This window comes from Monomorium pharaonis, chromosome 5 (assembly GCF_013373865.1).
Source record: "Monomorium pharaonis isolate MP-MQ-018 chromosome 5, ASM1337386v2, whole genome shotgun sequence".
Lineage (NCBI taxonomy): Eukaryota > Metazoa > Arthropoda > Insecta > Hymenoptera > Formicidae > Monomorium > Monomorium pharaonis.
The window spans coordinates 11805621-11827940 of NC_050471.1; the positions used below are offsets into that span (position 1 = coordinate 11805621).

Here is a 22320-nt window from a genome sequence, read left to right on the forward strand (position 1 = left end):
ACATCGCATGATAACGGGAGCGAAGGGGAGACTACAGAGTCACGGATGGATCAATTAGATGCAACGTAACGAAGAAGTAGGAGGAGGAGGAGGAGCGGCAGGTGGAGTAGGAGGGCTCTGGGAAGTCTGGTTACAGCCCTGGTTTAGATCCATTCACAGAATGAACGAACCGCTTGCGTTTCGTTCGTGTAGTCACTCAGTAGTGTCATGGAGGTAACATGGCCGAGGAGACGCGCCTAGTCCGCGTTGAAGAGAGGCTAAGGATCAAAATCGGTAGGAGGATATGCGTGGTGCACTGCGAGTAACTCGCGAGCGTGGTACTTGACGCACGTTTGTCGTCGCAGCGATAACTCCGGAATGTGAATCGGGATCGCGAGCTATTTTTCTTGCGCCGCGCATTTGAGATGTCATCTAATTCGGCTTTCGGCCGTATCCACCTTCCGTTGTCTTTCCGAGCAGAGCAGAACAGAGGTTCCAACGCTACCGAGCTTTGGTTGTCGAGCGATCACGTGGATTGAGCCAATCCGGCGAATCGATTAAAGGCAATTTCCGATTTTCACGCCAAATTTCTTGGTGATCAACGCGTACATTCTCACCTCCCACGCGTCGTCCTACGCGAGCGCGCGTGTGAATGTGTGTAGTGTATGTGTGTAGCGCGCGCGTGCGCGTGTTGTATGTGTACGTGTATATGTGAGTACCACATGATTGTGTGGCAAGAAAATCACGATTCAAAAATTTCGATGACCAGTCTTAAATCGAATATTACATCTCTCCTTGATGCCTTTGATGAAATACCCAATGTGCGTTCATCAAAATCGAATCATCCCCAGCAAACACAGAACATTGCAGCAACATTGCGGCAATGTTGTAATATTGCTGTGATGTTGCTACAATGTTATAACATTGCCGCAATGTTGCTGCTATGTTCTGTGTTTGCTGGGATCGTTTAGCGTATGAAGAATCAGCCTAATGTATTTTTTCTAAACTTGTTAATTTTATTAAGCGTTTTCCAAAATTACAATCCAATATTCTTTTAGTTACACATATGATTAATTATTTAATTAATAATGAAACATTGATGTTAAAGAGAAAAGTTTACAATGTTTACAATGGGGGTTGAAAACTAAAATAAAATCAGAATTTTGTTAAGAGTTTACAATGTTTTATTGAGACAAATCGAAAAATCATCAATGAATAATGATGAGAATACATACCTAAGTGAATGAAATAATTAAAAGTGCAGTGTGTTGTGGGTAATAATAATTAATGGAAATGAATGATTTAATAATCATGTTCAAGTTATTTTATAACATTCTTTGTTTTATTATATGTATGTGTTATAATGTAAATAATATAGAAGCACTATATTTTTGTACTTCTTACAACTTATATTTTTCTTCTGCTTGAGAGAAGCTATAAAGACACAGTTGTAAGACAGTGTACTCAAACATAATAATCTTTTTTTATTGATCTCCTAATCATTGAAAAATTATTTGAGCAGCGATTAAAACATTTCTCATAACGTGAAGAAACAGAATATGTACAGAGTCTGTTATAAATTTGTGTTGCCAATCTGCTGATATAGAATGTCAATAGATTCTATTAGATTTCTAATAGCAATCGACATTGTTAGATATTACGTAAACTGTGTTAAATCTGTTGCCTTTTTGGCATCAAAAATTTATAGCTGACTCTGTATGTAATCTGTTTCTTTAGGCCTGGCTATAAGAGATAGCAATAGTGTCATAATTAAAACTGTCTGCCATCAGATTGTATTGTGTAGGTCATGCTCATGCGCTTTTCATTGCCAATCTTATGTCAGGTCTTGTCAGGGTCTGCTTAATTTCTGTTGTCATAATATGATGGTATAGAATGTCAACACAATGTAAACAGAATGTGACTTTAGATGAGGTCAGTCTGCTAACATTTTCTAATGAAATCTGTTGCCAGTCTGCTGATAATTTGCTAACATTTTGCTGACTAAAGTAATTTAAATCTCAAATTAATGTCTTAGAATTATTTTTTTTTAAACAAATATTAACATAATTATGAAAATGCTTTCTACAGGAGAGGTAAAGAACCTTCAAAGTCGAAGTCATGGATCTCCTGGTACACGAGATGTTTATTGCACTCTATCGTTGGATCAGGAGGAAATATTCAGAACGACAACCATGGAAAGAACTCTCAAGTAAGTTTGTTCAATCTATAAACTTTCTTTTACTTTGTCATATAATCTATAAATGAAAATAATTTATGAAAATAAATTATAAACTTTGTGCCATTTATTATAGCCCATTTTTTGGAGAAGAGTTTCAATTTGAAGTACCTAGAAAATTTCGGTACTTCGGCATTTATGTATACGATAGAGATAGACATTTAAAGCAGGATAAAATTTTGGGAAAGGTAGCAATAAAGAGGGAAGATTTAGCTACATATCATAATAAGGAACATTGGTTTCCTCTGAAACCAGTTGATGCTGATTCTGAAGTTCAAGGCAAGGCTCACTTAGAACTTGCTTTGCAATCTCAAGTCGAACACGCTCAGCCTAAACTTACAGTAAGGTGAGAGCAATGACCAAACAGTATTTGTAGTATATTACGAATTAGCAACTACTTTGGTCTCGTTGGATTATTGGTTGATTTATGTATGTGTGTGCGTGCGTGCGTGCGTGCGTGCGTGCGTGCGTGCGTGCGTGCGTGCGTGCGTGCGTGCGTGCGTGCGTGCGTGCGTGCGTGCGTGCGTGCGTGCGTGCGTGCGTGCGTGCGTGCGTGCGTGCGTGCGTGCGTGCGTGCGTGCGTGCGTGCGTGCGTGCGTGCGTGCGTGCGTGCGTGCGTGCGTGCGTGCGTGCGTGCGTGCGTGCGTGCGTGCGTGCGTGCGTGTGTGTGTGTGTGTGTGTACAATATATATGGGCTGCGTTCGGAAACATCACCTGAGTGCTCTCAGGTATCATTCTATCCTTGTTGTTCGTTCTATGTGAAACAAAGATAGAATGATATCCGAGAGCACTGGAGTGACGTTTTCCGAACGCAGCCTTGTATATATACACACACTATATATATATATATATATATATATATATATATATATATATATATATACTAGAATGTAAAAATTCTCTTTGAGTAATATTTGACAATATATATTTCCAGAATAATAGAGTGTAGTGAATTAACCATTAAAAATGGTAGCTGTGATCCCTTTGCAACTGTTACAGTCATCTATAGTAATGGTAAACAAATATCAAAACGCACAAAAGTTAAAAAGAAAACAGCATCTCCTTATTTTAATGAAACATTTGTATTTGAGGTAAGACAATTTATTAAATGTCTAAATAATTATATTATCAGTTGATTTTGTTAGCTTACACAGAGTATGAAATTGGTCACTTTATATTGTAGCCAGAGTTAACCGAAACCAGAGACAAAGATGTCTCTCATTATTCTATTGAAGGAGCTGAAGTTGGAGAAGTAGTTGTTGGTTTATGGCATGCATCTCCTGGTATGGGAGAACAATCGGTGTTTCTTGGTGAAATCCGAGTTACATTAAAAGGATTACAAAAACAACCCACTAGTACAACAACTGCATGGTATATGATTACTATACATTGCTCATTTTATTTTTAATTGTGGATTTGTACTTATGAATAAATTTTATTATTTGATTTTTTATTACTGTATAGGTATTTTTTACAACCTAGAGCAGCAAAACATCGTCCAAGTAAAATTTCAAGCAATTCAACTCCACCTGGTACGTTACCAGGTTTGGGATCTTTACGTTTGAAGATTTATTACATAGCTGATCATGTCTTCCCATCTGAAATGTATGATAGACTCAAGAGTCTATTGTTACAAAGCGTCAATGTTCAGCCGATAACATCATCGGCTGTTTATATATTGGGTGAAATTGTAGCTAGTAAAATGGAAGCTGCACAACCATTAGTTCGAGTATTGGTGCATTATGGACAATTAGTGTCTGTAATGCGAGCACTTGCTAGTCACGAAATTTCTAAATTAACGTAAGCCAACTAAATATTTTATTTTTTAGCAAAGCATTATGAGTGCATAGTCTTTTATTTTCTTAAAAAAAAGAAAAAAAAAGCTATCTAACATTTAGTCGTATATTATATCAAGAAATATTTCACAACTTTTGTCAGTTATCTACTGTGGCTATATGAGTAGTATCCATAACGTGATTTGTGACGTGTGAGTCTCTGGTTCAAATAATAATGACAAATTTTTGTAAAATTTTATTAAACATTAAAAATTATTTCTTTACACAATAAAAATTACAAAATAATATGAAGTAAGTCAAAATTAGGAATTTAATCTACATAATCGACAAACGTTATAAAATATCTCTTGATATAATATGCACCTTGATTTTAAATAACTATTAATTTTTGGGGGGGAAGGAAATAAGGGACCATGCACTGATAATGCTTTGCCTAATTAACTACTTTTAAACTACTTGGCAGAAATTCTTTAAATTAAAAACTAATTTTCTATTTCTTGCCGACTCGTTAATAGATATAGATCATATTGTTACGCGCGCTGCCCAGTATACTCTTTGTCTGCGAGTCAGTTGTCAGATCGGCGATATCGATCGGCAGCGGCCGTCATGGCTCGACTATCTGCTGTCTCCTTTTCTCTCGAGCTGTTTCCTTCAAGGAAAGGAGACAGCAGATAGTTGATTGTCGGCTCGCTGCTGTAAAAGATTCGAGACTGGAAGCACTGGTCTGGAGCTAGGTAACGGGATAAATTTATTTAAATAAATAGTTGTGTCTTTTCATTTCCGTGGCCGCGCGCGTTACAATATCAAGTATCAACTGTTCGATTAGTAATTAATTGATATCTGTAATTACATGTTGTAACGGTAATTGTGAAAATTTTATTTAAGTGACCCAACGACGATTTTTCGCGGTAATACATTAGTGAGCAAAATGATGGATGAAGGCATGAGATTATCAGGTCTTCATTATTTGCATAGTACTCTTAGACCAGCAATGGAACAAGTTTTTCTTGAAAAAAAGCCATGTGAAATAGATCCAACTCGAGTAAAGGATGGCAATACAACAGAAACAAACTTGTCCAATTTAAAGGTATTAAATTATATAAATATTTAGATAATAATTTAGATAAAAACATTTATTATCTTTTCAATATAACAAGACATATTAATAACATTTGTTTTTTTTACAGGAATATGTTGAAAGAGTATTTATAGCTATAACTACATCAGGAGTACGATGTCCGCCTTTAATGTGTGAAATGTTTTGGTGTTTGAGAGAACTCGCTGCGACTCACTTCCCAAAAAACAAGGAAGTGAGATACTCCGTGATAAGTGGATTTATTTTTTTACGATTTTTCGCTCCTGCAATATTGGGTCCAAGATTATTTGATATCACTACTGAACAAATTGTAAATAACTGAAGAAATTATGCATTATATGAAGAATGTCTTATAAAGCAGTTTAAAATAATGGTTATTATTTAATTTTAAATATTGTAATATAAATCTTGTATAATGTTATTATAGGATTCACAGACCAATAGAACTTTAACATTAATATCTAAAACGATTCAAAGTCTTGGAAATTTAGTGTCTTGCAGAGGTGGCGCAGGCAGCGTATGCAAAGAAGAATATATGGAATGCGTGTACAGGTAAAGCTTCAATAAATATTTATTTTAAAAAAGTATGAAAAATTTAGAGATTTAATACTTATTAAACGCAACGAGCGAACTTTTTTCTTTATACATCTTATACATATTATACACATACAATTTCATTTTGTAGAGAATTTTATACGGAAAGACATATACAAGCGGTCAAGCAATTTTTAGAGTTGATATCGACCAGTAGTAATAGTAGCGGCACAAAGCAACGTCCAACGGTATCGCAAGAACAACCAGTGGTACTCAAGGAAGGGTATGTTTATTAATATACAGATGTCCATTGTATCTCTCGTTTTTTTATCTTGTTTTGATCAAAAAGTTGACGTATGTGTGTTTACGTAAAAAGTGAGAAGGAAAAGAGAGAGAGGGGGAGGAAGAAATGTAAAATATAATGAGTTTCCTGTAAATCAGATTTTATTACTTAAAAAGTACAAATATAATAATATTAAAGATTACACAAATAAATTCTTAAAACTTTTTGTATATTTCTAATAGAATATACTTTCTCTTTGTGCATACTGCTGATTGTAACAAGAGGTTGGTTACTACTGTACAACATTTATGTTTGTTTATTGATATATAATCTTCCTAAGAGAGTATTTTAATTGTATAATTTTTTAAAATAGAGTAATGATTAAACGAGCACAAGGCAGAAAACGATTTGGTCGCAAGAATTTTAAGCAGAGATATTTTAGACTTACCACACATGATTTGACATACTCTAAAACCAAAGGTGAATAATCTTTTACTAATATATCTTTTGCTTAAAGAAAATATATGAGATAAATAGAAATGTTATAAAATTATGTATGTATACAGGTAAAGAACCTTTGTGTAAGATACCATTACAAGAAATTTTAGCAGTGGAAAGACTTCACGAAGATTCTTTCAAGATGAAAAACATGTTTCAAATAATTCAACCACAAAGGGCATTATATGTTCAAGCTAGTAATTGTGTAGAAGAAAAGGAATGGATTGACATTCTTACAAAAATATGTCAAACAAACAGTAACCGGTTGGAAAAATATCATCCAAGTGCATACATCAATGGCCATTGGCTTTGGTAAGTAATATGATAGATATCAAGAAATGTTTGCATATATATTAATTTTTTCATTTTTCTCATTTATGTTTCTACAATATATAGTTGTCGGGCAGTTGCTGAAGTTGCACCAGGATGCAGTCAAGTATCACCAGGTATAGAGGCTGGACTGCGAATGGTCTTAGATCCAGATCGCGATTTACAAAGAATACATTCATTAATCTTTACAAATATGCCACGTCTCGAGACATTGATGAATGCATGTGAATGTCAGGCAGTTTATGGCGCTAGCGATATATGCGTTATTCCGGACGGTGGGTCGCCTATAGAAGATGTACCTTCATGTTTCAAGACTTTAAACACACTTAGAGAAGCTGCATACGCGTTACAGCGTGAACATAGAGCCTATTTTAGAAGACTGGCACGTGACACCAAATACGGCAGCAAGTATGTGTTATACAGACGTATCTTTAACTTGTGCGATTCATTTAATGTACATACATTTTAAAATAATATTTGCGTATTTTACTCTTGTAGGCAGGCTCCCATTGGTGATGACAACTACCTCCACTTAGCTAGTAGAGCAGGATTCGATAATCAGTTAACAAAGCGAATATACGATGACGGTTTAAATCAACGTTCCATAGAGACGGAACATTACGACACGGGATTATCTAGAAAAATCGTCGAGAGTCAAAGATACGACGAAACATTCAGAAAATGTCTTGATTCCGACTCCATTAATCGTAGGTATGAAAACGAAAACAGTTTATTGCGGGGATACGAAAACAATAGTGATACTATCCGAAGTATCCAAAATGATCTCAGAAAATTCGATCATAGTTTAAACAATACATTAAGATCTGATAAATCGGAGAAAAATGTTAACGAAAATATGGAAAATCATAAAAAGTTAGATAGCACTAGTCTACTAACGGCAGATAGTATTAATTTATCAGGTACATTGTCGCGAAAATTGGGTAACTATGACAACACAAGAATGTTAAACGAATGTACATTGACAAAACGATTACAGGACGATGTCCCTGACATATCTTGTAATTCGATGAGTGAGTGTGGCAATCATTAATTTATCTCCAATGTACAAATATAAATTGATAGAAATATTGTGAAAAAAAAGAAAATTGTGAGACAAAAAAGCACAAAGATTTACATTAGTTGTTTTGTTAGAAGAACGTTATATTTTTGTGGTTACTTTTCTTACTGCTAATATGTATATTGTGTTTGTGTACATAGGATTATTTACAAATTATATATAATCTTTTCATTTATATATAAATTAATGACTCTGCTTTTGGAGGCAGTTTTTTTCTGTTATGTGTATGCCTGTCTTACGACAAATTGTTTTTAATTTATCTTTTGGGCATTGGATAAATACGACAAAATTATAATAGAATGTAATTTAACATATCTTTTTAATTTTTTTACCATGCAGAGAATGTAACATCTTGAATCGTCACAGAAACCTCTCTACAATTATTTATTATTTATTTATTTTCTCACCTTATTTTTCAATACATGGAGATGTGCATATAAACATGACATTGGCTGCGTTATTGCACAACTTGTAATCTCATTTATTGAAAAGTCGAGTATTTGCCGATATAAAACTCTCAATATTAGTTATGTAATGTTATGTAATAATTACTATTGTAGACTAGAAAAATTATTTTGATTGAACACAATTATTGCTATCTTTGATTCACATATAATTCCATTAATTTTGAACTCAATTATTTTTGCATTAATTATAATTATATGCATACACCACAAAATAAGAATATAGAAATGCCTACATCAATGTTACAAATAGAATTGATTACTTGACTATTTGGTGAAAAGTTTTAAAATTTTTAAACAAACATTTATTTTTTTGTAGCGTCATTTGTACGAATTTAATTGAGCCATATATAGGAAAAGATGTAAGCATCTGCTTGTACGATTTAGCTAGGCACTAAATTTATTAAATTTATTCTTTACAAGCCTAAAAGTAAATTTTTTACCTTTTATCATTTGAAACTCTTATATTTCATTGATTATTTTAATGTATAAACTTTTATATAAAAATGAAAATGTTGAATATGTAGAAAAATGTTAGATCTGTTAATTTTTAATAGAGAAGAAATACGTAATAAATATAAAAGAATCTTGCAATCTCAAGTTTTTTTGCGCGCGCGTATGGTGTGTGTGTGTGTGTGTGTGTGTGTGTGTGTGTGTGTGTGTGTGTGTGTGTGTGTGTGTGTGTGTGTGTGCGCGCGCGCGTGCGTGCGCGCGCGCGCGCGCGCGTGGGTGCGTGCGTGCGTGCGTGCGTGCGTGCGCGCGCGCGCGCGTGCGGATGCAGACGCGAGTATTACTAAATATCATTTTATAATATTTTATAATATAATATCTTTATATATTGCTCGTGTATTATACGATACTATTATAATTGATTACACGTTGAATGAATATTTGATCAATTTCTTCTGTGATAGAATATATAATCATTTTTCGTAATAATTTATCTAAGCTTCACTTTTTCTTATATAAGATACATAATTTAAAATTAATTTAAAGTTTTTTTTATTTTTTAGGACATATTCGACGTTTATTGAAAGATTATTTAATTGTATAACTATGTATGACGATATTGCTATTTACTAAAGCACTTATAATATTTACTCTAATTTTTGAAAAAAAAGATTAATATGGAATATTCAAAACTTGTATAATACTTGTGTAACATTTCTATCAAATTAAGATTAATTATTTTTTTAGATTTTTTATTAAATTTTTGATTAATTTTCTAAATTAGATACTTTTTGATAGAGATAAAGCAATTAATGAAAAAAACAAGATACATACTTAAATTTATATTTAAAAAGATTAGCTTTTTACAATTAATTTTTTCAAAATAATTCTAAAAAATATTGACAAAATATATAGTTTCTGTTGCAATAAATTCTAATTATTCAAATAAATTTAAAGGAAGAGGAGGAGAAAGAGTGAGAGAGCGTCTCGCGCGCGCGCTGTCTGTGTGTGTGTGTGTGTGTGTGTGTGTGTGTGTGTGTGTGTGTGTGTGTGTGTGTGTGTGTGTGTGTGTGTGTGTGTGTGTGTGTGTGTGTGTGTGTGTGTGTGTGTGTGACAAGATATGTAAGAGATAGTATGTGTATACCGCATATACACAATAATATATATATACCCAGTGAACAGTAATATAGTAGCAATGTAACAGCAATTTAACCGAATATAATAGATTACATTGCTCTGATGTTACATGTAACTTACATGTAAGTTACAATTTCCGACTCAGCAATATAACATGTTATATAACATGTTATCTAACCGTCACATAACAGTTACATGCGTTCCGTTTTACGCATGATACGCATATCCTGTTTCTGAAAATGATAACATAAAGAGACTTCTAAAAGATAACATAATGATGTCAGAATGTTAACCAATGCACCGTTTTTTGAGAACAAAGATATCATGAAACTGATATCTAAAAGATTTCTTAAATCGGATATCTTTAAACTGCAACTAGAGAAAAATAAAATAAAAAATTCATTTTTTAAAATTATTTTTATCAACAGTACATACTAAACTTAGGACAAATTTTTATTAATTAATTAAATTTAAATTATATTATTTTATTTTATTCTTACTTGCCGCTCGTTGGTTTTGAACCCGGGACCTTAGAATGACGAACCTTGTACTCTATCTGCTACGCCAATTTGACTCATCGATATGGGTACTTGTTATTGTCTACATATATCTATATGTTATAAACTGACGCAATTATATTATTTTTTATAAAAGCAATTAAATTTTGCAAAACATTAAAAATAAGTAGCATTAATTTATTTACTTATTAATTTCATTGTTAAATTTATCTTTTTCCATAACTTTAATAATTTGATGGAAATTGCGATCTATTTAGCACTAATATTTTGAAGCGTTTAAATGGTTAATTAGATAGTTAACTATATAGATCATATATTCTAAGAAAAATTGAATAGTACATTTATTATCCTGTTTTTGTTCAGTACATGATAAATTTAGATTTTGTGCATTTTTTTGTGCACAATAATTGTAGACAAACCGTTATTTTTGAAAACATATTTATGATAATTTTTTTTAATATCAAATGGATCTCTCGTTCAGGATGTTATAGTGTTGTCTGATTTCTGAGTCAACTACGACGCATCGTTCCGTAATAATATTGATACGAGCGTGTTATGTTACGATTATGCAATTTTTATTACATAACTAACGCCAAAACGATGTATAACAGTTATATTACTTGCATATAACAAATGTTACATAACAGGTTATTTCCATGTTATATAGCACCTACATATCACAAGAATAACAATGTTACATTACATGTAACTTTTATGTTATATTGTTGCTATAAAACGTGTTCACTGGGTATATACACACATAATATCTCATCATCATCATCATCATCATTATCCTATTTTGATTTATAACAGATTTATACATAAAAAGAGTTGTGAAATTGTACTGAAAATTATACGTTTGATGTGAATTTGGTACGTCAAACAAATAATTTTACAAGCCATTTTATAACTGTTAATATTATGACTATAATCCCTCCATTCTAGTAGACAACAAATATGATACAAACATACAATAACAAGAATATTAAGATGATTAAAAAGTGTATAGTTATTGTTCATTTATGATGGAAATATTATGTGCAGTTATAAATATTAGATATGTACAGTCTGCAGAAATTTCATTTTTACATGTAGGAAATAGATCTCCATTTAATATTTTTATTCATATGTTAGGTTTAAGATAATTTTAATGAATCTATAGATAAATCAAATTGTTTATAAAATAGGTTATTTAAATATTGAGCGCGATTAAGATACTGCGAACCTAGTTTGAAAACTTAACATATCCATGCAAGGCCGTGTGTGTGTGCGTGCGTGCGTGTTTGTACGTACATATTCTCATTCTTCAATGCAGAGGAAATGTAAAGGTAATCTTATACATATAAACGATTAAGTGTTAGGCGCAAATTAACGAATTTTACATTATAATTTTACATGACGTTAATATACTTTACTGCTATATAAAATCTTCCTTCTTTTTATATTATATACGGTATAGAGAAATACAAGCATCATCCTCAGAGTAAAGTGCAGCCGAGTCGATTCATTCAGAGTTAATGTCTCAAGTATTTTGTTGTATTTGAAAGGAAATATGACCTTGTTTATATAATTGATTATTAACTTTTAACACACGTAAAAATCTCGATTTATGCGATTTATGCGATTATACTCTGGTTTTTCTAATCTGGCGTCTTTGTGTATATCTCTGGTTTAAATGCATCAATTTTAAACTAATTTTTAAATCGATAGTTTGAAGAAAAAGAATATTCCAGTGAAAAAGCCAAAAAAAGTTTTACTACAAGAGATATTTTGCAAAAATTAAAAGTAGATCGGTTGAAATGCCGCAATCGGTTGAAATATCGAAAATTTATCCGGTTACGCTAACTCATTGTACGTATTGATAGTTAAAATCATTAAAGTCAATTGTGTTAATATAATTGTTATAGTTGTACCAAATTTTCATTGAAGAAGGATTTAATCTTGTATTCTCTTGTTTTCCGACAATATTAATTGTGTATTGCATTTTCAATTTACGAATTTAACATAACTTTTTTACATATTAAGTAATAAAAAATAATCAAGAAGTTTATACGAGCGTTTACATTATCGTTTGTAATTAGAAAGCCCTGTTGTGGAATTTTTGACGCAAAAGCTTAACGCCAAAAACAAAATTCCATAACAAGTTGTTATATGCGATTTGGAAGATCAAATTATTTTAGCTTTAATTCATCTTAGTATGAGAAAACTGCATTGCACTTCTAATAAATTTATCTCTAGTACGTTCTCGACAAATTTCATGCAGTATATGTGGTAATTCTACTTACGAACGGTATTATTTATATTAATTTTATATTAATTGAGTAATATTTTATATATACTTCCCTTGTTGTGTTCACCCATTAACTGTTGTTATCTTGTAGAAAATTTTAGGATAGACTGTGCCTTAAAATATGTCAAGGACTCGAGAATAATTTCTCTTAATACACAGATTATTATATATACCCGGGAAAAAAAGATTAGATCTGCCGAGATATGACCATAATATTATTAGCAACAGAAAACCGTTTGGCATTAAAAACTGTAGGTCTCATATATTTGATTCAGATATATGCAGAAGGATTACCTGTGACCGTTAATTTGTCTGTTTCTTTCCGTATCCTGTATGGATTGAATGTAGACAATTTGCAGATCTGACGGCCTATTCTGTAACTTGTTAAGAGGTATCGGTATCGTTATACAGTTGTTGCGCAGATATTTTATATGGTAAAAAAGCTGCGCAACGACGGTATAACGATACCGACACCTCTTAACGAGTTACAGAATAGGCTTACTGGCCAGATATGGTCATATCTCGGCAGATCTAATCCTTTTTTCCCCGTATATACCTATATATATACAGGGTGAAATGTAACCGGAAGCCATCCCGTAATAGAAAGATAGAAGGGATCGAGATGAACATTAAAGTCCAATATTGTCTTGGGTTAGGTCCACCAATAATCGAGGTATTAATTTTTCAAATTATGCGAATGAGAGCGCACCGAGAGAAGAGCTCAATCCGCTCGAGCCATAACACGGAAGAAAAAATTTATCGTAAATGTATGATAAGCTTTCATTAAATTACTGTTCACAATTACGGTAAAAATTAAATTATTTGCCGATTTTATATGTTAATATCTCGATTATTGGTGGACCTAACCCAAGACAATATTGAACAAGACAATATTTTATGTTCATCTCGATCCCGTCTATCTTTCTATTACGGGATGGCTTCCGGTTGGTATATATAATATATATGTATATTTGTGTGTGTGCGTGTGTATGTGCGTGCATGCGTGTGTGCGTGCGTGCGCGTGTATGGATGGGTGTGTGTGTGTGCGTGCGTGCGTGCGTGCGTGTGTGTGTGTAAAATGTATTATTTAATTATTGAAATGAGAGAAAATTGGATAATGCTCTGTAGTATAATATTGTGTATTTTAATACTGTACATAAGTTTTTCCTGCAATAAATAAAACATGTCCATGATGTACAATAATTAATGTGTCTTTTATATTTTGTATTTATAGCATATTCATCTCCATGTATTTGTTTAGAGTCATATAACAATTTCTCCTGATTAATATATTCAAATACTTTGTAATGATTAGACAAGTTTAGTTTTTTGTATGGATATGTTATGGTCAAACCCCGTTGCGCGGGTGTTCCTAGGATTGACTGGTCAATGCTCGGAATAACCAAGCGTTTTGGTCAAAGTCCGAAATAGTGTTGTATTTCGGCTTTTGACTGATGTGTTTTTAGTCCATCTTAGGAGTGACTAATATGGCTGATCAAAGTTAGAAACTGAAAAAATTACTTTGGACCAAATTAAATTAATTAATTTAATTCGGAAAAAATTACCTTTGACCAAAACGCTTGATTGTTCCGCGCATTGACCAATCAATCCTAGGTATGATTACAATAACGTCCGCTATGCGCCTTGCGCGTGTTCTAATCTGTCTGTTATCCGTGAGCGATTCGGCACGAATGCGTTGCAAGTTATTACGCGTCCAGCAAGCAGCAGTTACGTGAAAAGGCTCAAACCCATGTGATGTAGAGAATGCTTCGCACGCGCACACATACACACACACACACACACACACACACACACACACACACACACGAGGGATGCAAGGGGAGGCTTTTGGCCTCCCTCTCACACCCACCCCGCTGAAGTTGCTAACTCATGTTGTACATTGCAAACAAAGTAAAGTTCATATGTGTTTGCAGATTTCCAATACAATGTATATGGGTTAGCGACTTGGACGGGGTGGGTGCGGAAGGGGGGCCGAAGGTCTCCTTTGCACTTCACCGTGCGCGCGCGCGAAGCAATTTCTGCACCACATGGGTTTGCGACTTTCCATCCAAAACGAGATGCATCCTAGGAGTGACTAACATGGGTCAAAGTGACCAAAGGTTTGTCTACTTTATATTTCAAATTATACAATTACAAGGGTAAAGTAAAACCTACTTTATGTTAACAACAAAAATATTAAAAAATCTTGGCTTTATTTTTTAAAGTCTGAATTAAGCCATACCTAGGATTGACTAGTTAAAGTTCGAAGTGATTTTTTCAGTTTCTAACTTTGACCAGCCATCTTAGTCACTCCTAAAATAGACTAAAAACATCGGTCAAAGGCCGAAATACGAAACTATATCGGACTTTGACCAAAACGCTTGGTTATTCCGTGCATTGACTAGTCAATCCTAAGAATGCCCGCACTATGAGCTTTGACCATAACAGATATAAGAAGTAAGGAACTTTTTCTAGAAATATTTAAATATGAGAAAAATGTAAGACTTTCTTTACATGGATACGGATATAAATAATAATTAATAAAAATTATACTATTTTATAAATGATTCAAACTATCTATGTAATGTATGCGCATGCACAAAGTAATCCCAGTAGCAAGATGTCGTAAAACTGACGTACATTTGTCAATATATGACTCCCCAATCAGCAAAACAATACTTAAAAAATGTTTTCAATAATATTTAAAAAACATTTCTAAAAACGTTAAAAATAATAAGATAAGTTCCTTTTTTTAAATTAGAAAAACGTTTTTTTAAATGTTTGGACAAATATTTTTTTAACATTTAATAAATATTTGTTTTAAAATTTAAGAAAATGTTTTTTTGACATTTGGTAAATAATTTTTTAAATATTTACTAAACATATTTACAACAAAAACAAAAAATTAATTGCATTATTAAATAATTTTGATAAATTCAACGTAACCTCACCAACCCAGCTAGCCAGGCCTGTTAAAATCACATATCGTGAAAGCTTTACAGCAAGGATTGTTTCAATTTTGACAACAATTTTATGACAAGTAATTGTCTGTTGCTTTGTTTTCTAAAAGTTTCGAGCAAATTTACGGCAAAAGTTTTCATCACACGATGCTGCAAATAACAGAGAAAGACTTGTACATAAATATTACGTATAGAAATTACAAGATTAGTTCCGACACGATAAAATGCAAAATTTAAGCAAATAACAGAGCAAACCTTGCTACACGACATGACAATAAATTTATGGCAGAAATAGGAAATCTTCTTAAGCACATAATAACGGCAAATTAGTAGCAAGAACAAAATAAAACTTGCCGAGCATACTTACGCAACAAAATTGCGACAAGGTGTGTCCGTAAACAGCTTAGTTTTTGTTGGCAAGGCTTGTCGCAAATAGTATGACGCACATTTTATGCAAATAACAGGGTTGCATTATCGGGTTTTAAACTTTATTTCTGACTTTACAATCTATCTCGAGATGGCGCATTTCTCGTGAAAAAGATTTACCTACTGGATTAATAAAAAGGGCTCATCGAGAACAGAGAACCAAGTATGATTGCACCATTCACATTTGATATTGGACTAATCAGTCTAATATTTCAGTCTAATAATCATTTTTGTTGATCTAAATTTCGACAATATTTGTCCTGTTCTTGCCACAAATTTGCTATCATTTGTGTACAGCAAGGTTTGCCTTGTTCTTGCTGCAAATTTGTTATTATGCTTTACTAGCAAATTTTACCCTGTTATTTGCATAAAATATGCGTCATACTATTTACAACAAGACTTGCCAACAAAAGCTAAGCTTAATGCGGACACACCTTGTCGTAATTTTGTTGCAAAGGTTTGCTCGAGTTTGCGGCAAATTTCGCGCAAAGTTTGCGTCATTTTGCTAGCTGGGCAATCTAATAAATTTCTACGATAATTTTCTAAAGAGGAGAAGATTATACATATTTTAGCCAAGCCACAGTACCTGTTAGAACATGTTTAATTTCTGCGCCTGAAAAAACGGTCACTCATCCAAGTGTCAATCACTCCCGACGTTGCTTCACTTCGAAGATCGTACACATTTTAATGCTTCGTGATGATCCATGAATACTTTATAATGCATACATATTTTCCATACAGCACAAAAGCTTGCAGCAACATTGCTGCAACGTTGCCACATTGCATATTGCGATGTAATGTTTCAGAGATATTGCAAAGACATTATTTTACAATATTACTTTAGCAATGATGCAGCAACATTTTAAAATATTAAAATAGTGAAAATAGATAAAATTAATATTCAATACAGTTTAAATAAATATATTACAGTAACTTTTCAAAAATAATGTAAAAGTGATTGTTCTATCCCAGGTAGCAAGCTCACGTCATTTTGACGTCCCAAAATGGTCATTTACTGACTATTTTGACGTCATAGAATGACGTGAACAATATGTTGTCAAAAAGATCTCTAAAAGATATCCTGTTTCTGAAAATGATAACATAAAGAGACTTCTAAAAGATAACATAATGTCAGAATGTTAACCAATGCGTCGTTTTTTGAGAACAGAAAGATATCATGAAACTAATATCTAAAAGATTTCTTAAATCGGATATCTTTACACTGCAACTAGAGATAAAAAAATAAAATAAAAATTTCATTTTTTAAAATTATTCTTATCAACAGTACGTACTAAATTTGGGACAAATTTTTATTAATTAATTAAATTTAAATTATATTATTTTATTTTATTCTTACTTGCCGCTGGTAGATTTTGAACCCGGGACCTTAGGATTACGAACCTTGTACTCTATCTGCTACGCCAGTTTGAATCATCGATATGGGTACTTCCTAGGTAGCAAGCTCACGTCATTTTGACGTCCCAAAATGGTCATTTACTGACTATTCTTGACGTCACGAAATGACGCCCTTATGACGTTAAAATGACGGTCAAATGTCACAAATTCCTGACGTCATGAAATGTACCGTATTTTGACGTCATAGAATGACGTGAACAATATGTTGTCAAAAAGATCTCTAAAAAATATCCTGTTTTTGAAAATAATAACATAAAGAGACTTCTAAAAGATAACATATAATGTCAGAATGTTAACCAATGCGTCGTTTTTTTGAGAACAGAAAGTTATCATGAAACTAATATCTAAAAGATTTCTTAAATCGGATATCTTTAAAATGCAACTAGAGATATAAAAATAAAATTAAAATTAGTACAGTACGTACTAAATTTGAGGCAATTTTTTATTAATTAATTAAATTTAAATTATATTATTTTATTTTATTCTTACTTGCCGCTGGTAGGTTTTGAACCCGGGACCTTAGGATTACAAACCTTGTACTCTATCTGCTACGCCAGTTTGAATCATCGATATGGGTACTTGTTATTGTAGCCGATAGGCTACATATACCTATATGTTATAAACTGTCGCAATTATATTATTTTTTATAAAAGCAATTAAATTTTGCAAAACATTAAAAATAAATAGCATTAACTTATTTACTTATTAATTTCATTGTTAAATTTAACTTTTTCCATAACCTTAATAATTTGATGGAAATTGCGATCTATTTAGCACTAATATACTTTGAAGCGTTCAAATGGTTAATTTGGCCATTTTGACATCATTTTCAAGATATCTAAATGTTTTCTTAAAAAAGTTCTCTTAAAGTTGAATATAATATGCTTATATAATATGCTTATGCCTTACGTTTTAAATCTCATTGTATAGACACCGCTTTAGACCGTGTCTAAAATACGTCCTAATGACGTCTTTATGTCCCGATTTTGGATGCGTGCTGTCTGGGAAAATAATCGTCAGATCATGACTGAAATATGACTTCGAAATGACGTCATCATGACGTCAATTTTAGGTCATGTAAAAAAATGGTCATTTTGACGACATATGACCAGATATGACCATTTTGGGACGTCAAAATGACGTGGGCTTGCTACCTGGGAAGCACGCGAAAAATATCTTTTTTTACTTAAAAAATCATATTTCACGTAATATTTATGATATCAAAACAATTTTTAGGGTCATATTCTTAAAATACTACATTATAAAAAAAAATTAGTTTAGAATCCAACGCTAAAGAAAAGGTATTTATTTTGGCATATGAAGGAGGAAATTTTGGGAAAAAATTTAATATCTAAAAATGACACATATACATTATTATTATTGTGACAAACATTTTTTAAAATTGTTTAATAGTATTATTAGTAATACAAAATACTTAAAGAAATAAAATATAATTATAAAAATGTTTAATCTATTCCGACACGGTCAAGGCACATACCTACGCGGTGTTGGTCGCACATATAACGTTCACACGAGTTACATAAATATTTTGTTTTTCTGTCCAAATTTCTTGGACACAAATCACATCTGCATTTAATTTTCGCCATCATTAGCCCTTTATTTTTATTTTGTTTCTCGCCTCGATTGATATCGAACACATCATCAGCGATGCTCAATTTCAAATCGATACGGATATTCATCATATTGCACAATGGGCCAGGAGACCGGAAAAAGTGGCCAAAAGTCAACTTTAAAATTTTATGAAATAAATTACGTCCTTATGTTGTGCATATTTTGAAGTTGCCAGGATACAATTTTTAATATTTTTTATCGATTCGTACTCTTTTGACAGCATTTTAATCTATAGCATTTTAATCTGTAGCATTTTAATCTAAGCATTATTTTTTTTCTCTAGATTATTTGTTATAAACGTCGAAATTAAATATACATTATTATTTGAAGGGCTTGTTAGCTTCGTTTTTTTATACGTGAGTGAAATACATGAAAATTAATTACATGTATAAATAATCAAAATTATATACAAATTCCTAATATTATGAGCTTAATTAGTAAATTCTTTAGCACAATTTTATATACCGGTTACTCATAATCAGCCATAATCCACATAACACGGAATATTACAGCAATATCACAGAAAAATTGCAATATATCAACAATATTACATATTGCAGTAAAATATTACAGAAATATTATTGACATATTATATGTTTATAAATAATATGAAAATATTAGGTTATATTATAACGATATTACATTTTAAGTAGCAATACGTTAAAATTGATATCACGCATATTAAATTAAGTGAGGGTTTATAATAAGTGTTAGTATGCTTTAAGCCGTAAGAAATTGATAAATCGCAGACAAAAATGACAAAAATAATTGATTGTGATTGATTAATTTCTTACGGCTTAGTTTATTCTAGCTTATTCTAGCTATTTTTAAACTCAACCTAATGTTAAAATGTTATTAATCAGTACGTTTACACGTTATATTATAAATTAACTATAAATACAAAATTAAACATAGTTTGGAAATATGACTTCAGAAGCGAAAAAATTACACTGTAAATTTATCTATGCTATTTTTAAATAAAAGATATTTGGATGAAAAAACACTTTGACAGTTTCAACACTTGTAAAATACTGTAAAAACTAAAATTTTCCTTGACAATTAACGAATTAATAGTTGTAAACGAATATGACTAGATTCTAATACTATACATTCATTTCTTTGCTGTTTATTTACTCAATGAAACAGTTGTCAAAATATTTTATAAATGTGTTAAAACTATCTAGTAAAAATATTTTTTATCTAGATGTTTTTATTTGAAAATGGTGTAGAATTTTTAGTGTAAATTTCTCGTCTTTGAAATCTTTTTTTTTATAAATGTCGAATGAGTATCCAGAACACTAAAGTCCGTATTCTGAACTCACATTTATCTCTAAATGTACGTCTAAATGTGCCAATTAGTTAATAAGATGTCATCTTACATTAGGCTGATTTAAAAGTACATTTAGCGATAAATGTGAGCTCAGAATACCTAAATTTCGCAATATTACAAAAATACTACGTAAATATTACAATAATACATTCGTGATATATCACCATTATATTACTGTGATCCATTTCGGCGGACATTTTAATATTGTAGTAATATTTCTGTAATATTTCTGCAATATTTATACTATATTTCACTGTCATATTGTAATGGGAGAACAATATTTCTGTGATATTACTGTAATATTCCGTGCTATGTGGGAACTCATCATAAAAAAATTAAAGTATGGAATGTGTTGTTCATATTATGTACTTTAACGCACTTATTTTTTAACAACAAGTAACCGTCAAACCGCGTCATTGGCGCCATTTTCTTGTTTTGACATCTGATAAAAATTTTTAACTCACAACAATCCAGGTAGCAAGGTATCGTTTAATTGACGGCATTTTTTGGTCATTTTATGACGAACCAGACGTCATAATGTCGAGATAAAATGACGTCTAAATGTCGTAAAATTGACGTACATTTGTCTCATCTTAACGACATATATTGACGTCAAAAATACGTCATTATTTTCATATTATTGACGTCATTTTCAAGAGCTAGTATCGTACATTTGACGTTATTTTATTGTTATTTTTATGACAAAACATAGGTTTTTAGATTACATCTAATAAAGACGATATTTTAACGTCATTTTATGACTATCCCAAGTAGTAAAAGCCATTATTTTGACGTTTTAGAAAATATTTTGGGTACATGTCCTATATATGCAGTACTTGCATTATGAAAATATCGAAATAACATAATTATAATGTAAAAAAAAAAATTTACGCTGTTTCTCAACAAGCATCGTGACCCCCCACACCATAGTCACATTTGGGATTGCCTAACTTCCGCGGTCACCCATCCAATTCTGAACCGCCGTTGATGTTGCTTGACTTCGAAGATCGTACGACGCTACCTAGCACTTTATGATGATCCATGAACACTTAATGCTCATGAATACATATTTGTTATAGATCAGTTCAATAGATGCGAGAAACATGAAACTTGTAATTAACTAATATTTTTATAAATAAATATAAATTTACAGTTTTTTCCTGATTTTTACATATGCGAAATAACATGTGGAATAACTTATAAAAATATGTTTTTGCTCTGTTCTTTTGATAAAGCTAAATTATACCACAGACAGCAATATTTATAAAATATTTATAAATATTTATAATATTTATTTAAATATTTTATAAATATTTATCCAAATATTTTATAAATATTTTTGTGGTCTTAGATTTGACAAATCATAAAGATTTATCATAAATATTATAAAAATATTTATAAATATTTACAAAATATTACTTATACAAATCATTATCTTTTATTTACCATAAATATTATATAAAATATTTAGTCTATATTTTAATAATATGTTGAATAAAGATTTTTTTCTTTGTGTATATAAAATATGTATAAAATATTTATATAATATTTTGAAAAAATAAATATTAATAAATATTTATTATAAATATTATGTGCCCAGTAAACATTGATATCTTGTAGAAATTGAAAAGACATCTTATTCAAGACATTTCTAAAAGATATCTAAAAGATATCTAAAAAGATTTTGTCAAATATATCTTCATAGAATTTCTAAAAGATATCTAAAAGACATCTAAAAGACATCTTAAAAGATGTCTTAAAAATTTTCGAATTAGACATGTCAAAGATATCTAAATGAAAGATCTATACAATATATCTTAACCTCTTCCTGGCCAAAAGCCTTATATATTAGGCTTATAATTAAATT

At 31.4% G+C, this 22320-nt stretch overlaps 1 protein-coding gene across 6 annotated transcripts in view; it reads left to right on the forward strand.

The window, feature by feature from the left end:
- The first annotated feature begins 117 nt into the window (after positions 1–117).
- LOC105836897 (GTPase-activating protein) overlaps positions 118–22320 on the forward strand; it is a 43243-nt gene continuing 21040 nt past the window's right edge. For 2 of the 6 annotated variants that reach the window (XM_036287081.1, XM_036287082.1), the window contains exons 1-16: positions 118–273; positions 2068–2188; positions 2292–2561; positions 3150–3306; positions 3399–3586; positions 3680–4015; positions 4897–5098; positions 5199–5417; positions 5535–5659; positions 5793–5924; positions 6167–6208; positions 6298–6404; positions 6491–6734; positions 6819–7160; positions 7251–7463; positions 14624–14809. In XM_036287081.1, the coding sequence (XP_036142974.1) occupies positions 219–273; positions 2068–2188; positions 2292–2561; positions 3150–3306; positions 3399–3586; positions 3680–4015; positions 4897–5098; positions 5199–5417; positions 5535–5659; positions 5793–5924; positions 6167–6208; positions 6298–6404; positions 6491–6734; positions 6819–7160; positions 7251–7463; positions 14624–14809 (2939 nt within the window). In that variant the 5' untranslated portion in view covers positions 118–218. The other 4 variants (XM_036287083.1, XM_012681249.3, XM_028192169.2 and 1 more) reach the window with 4 other exon arrangements.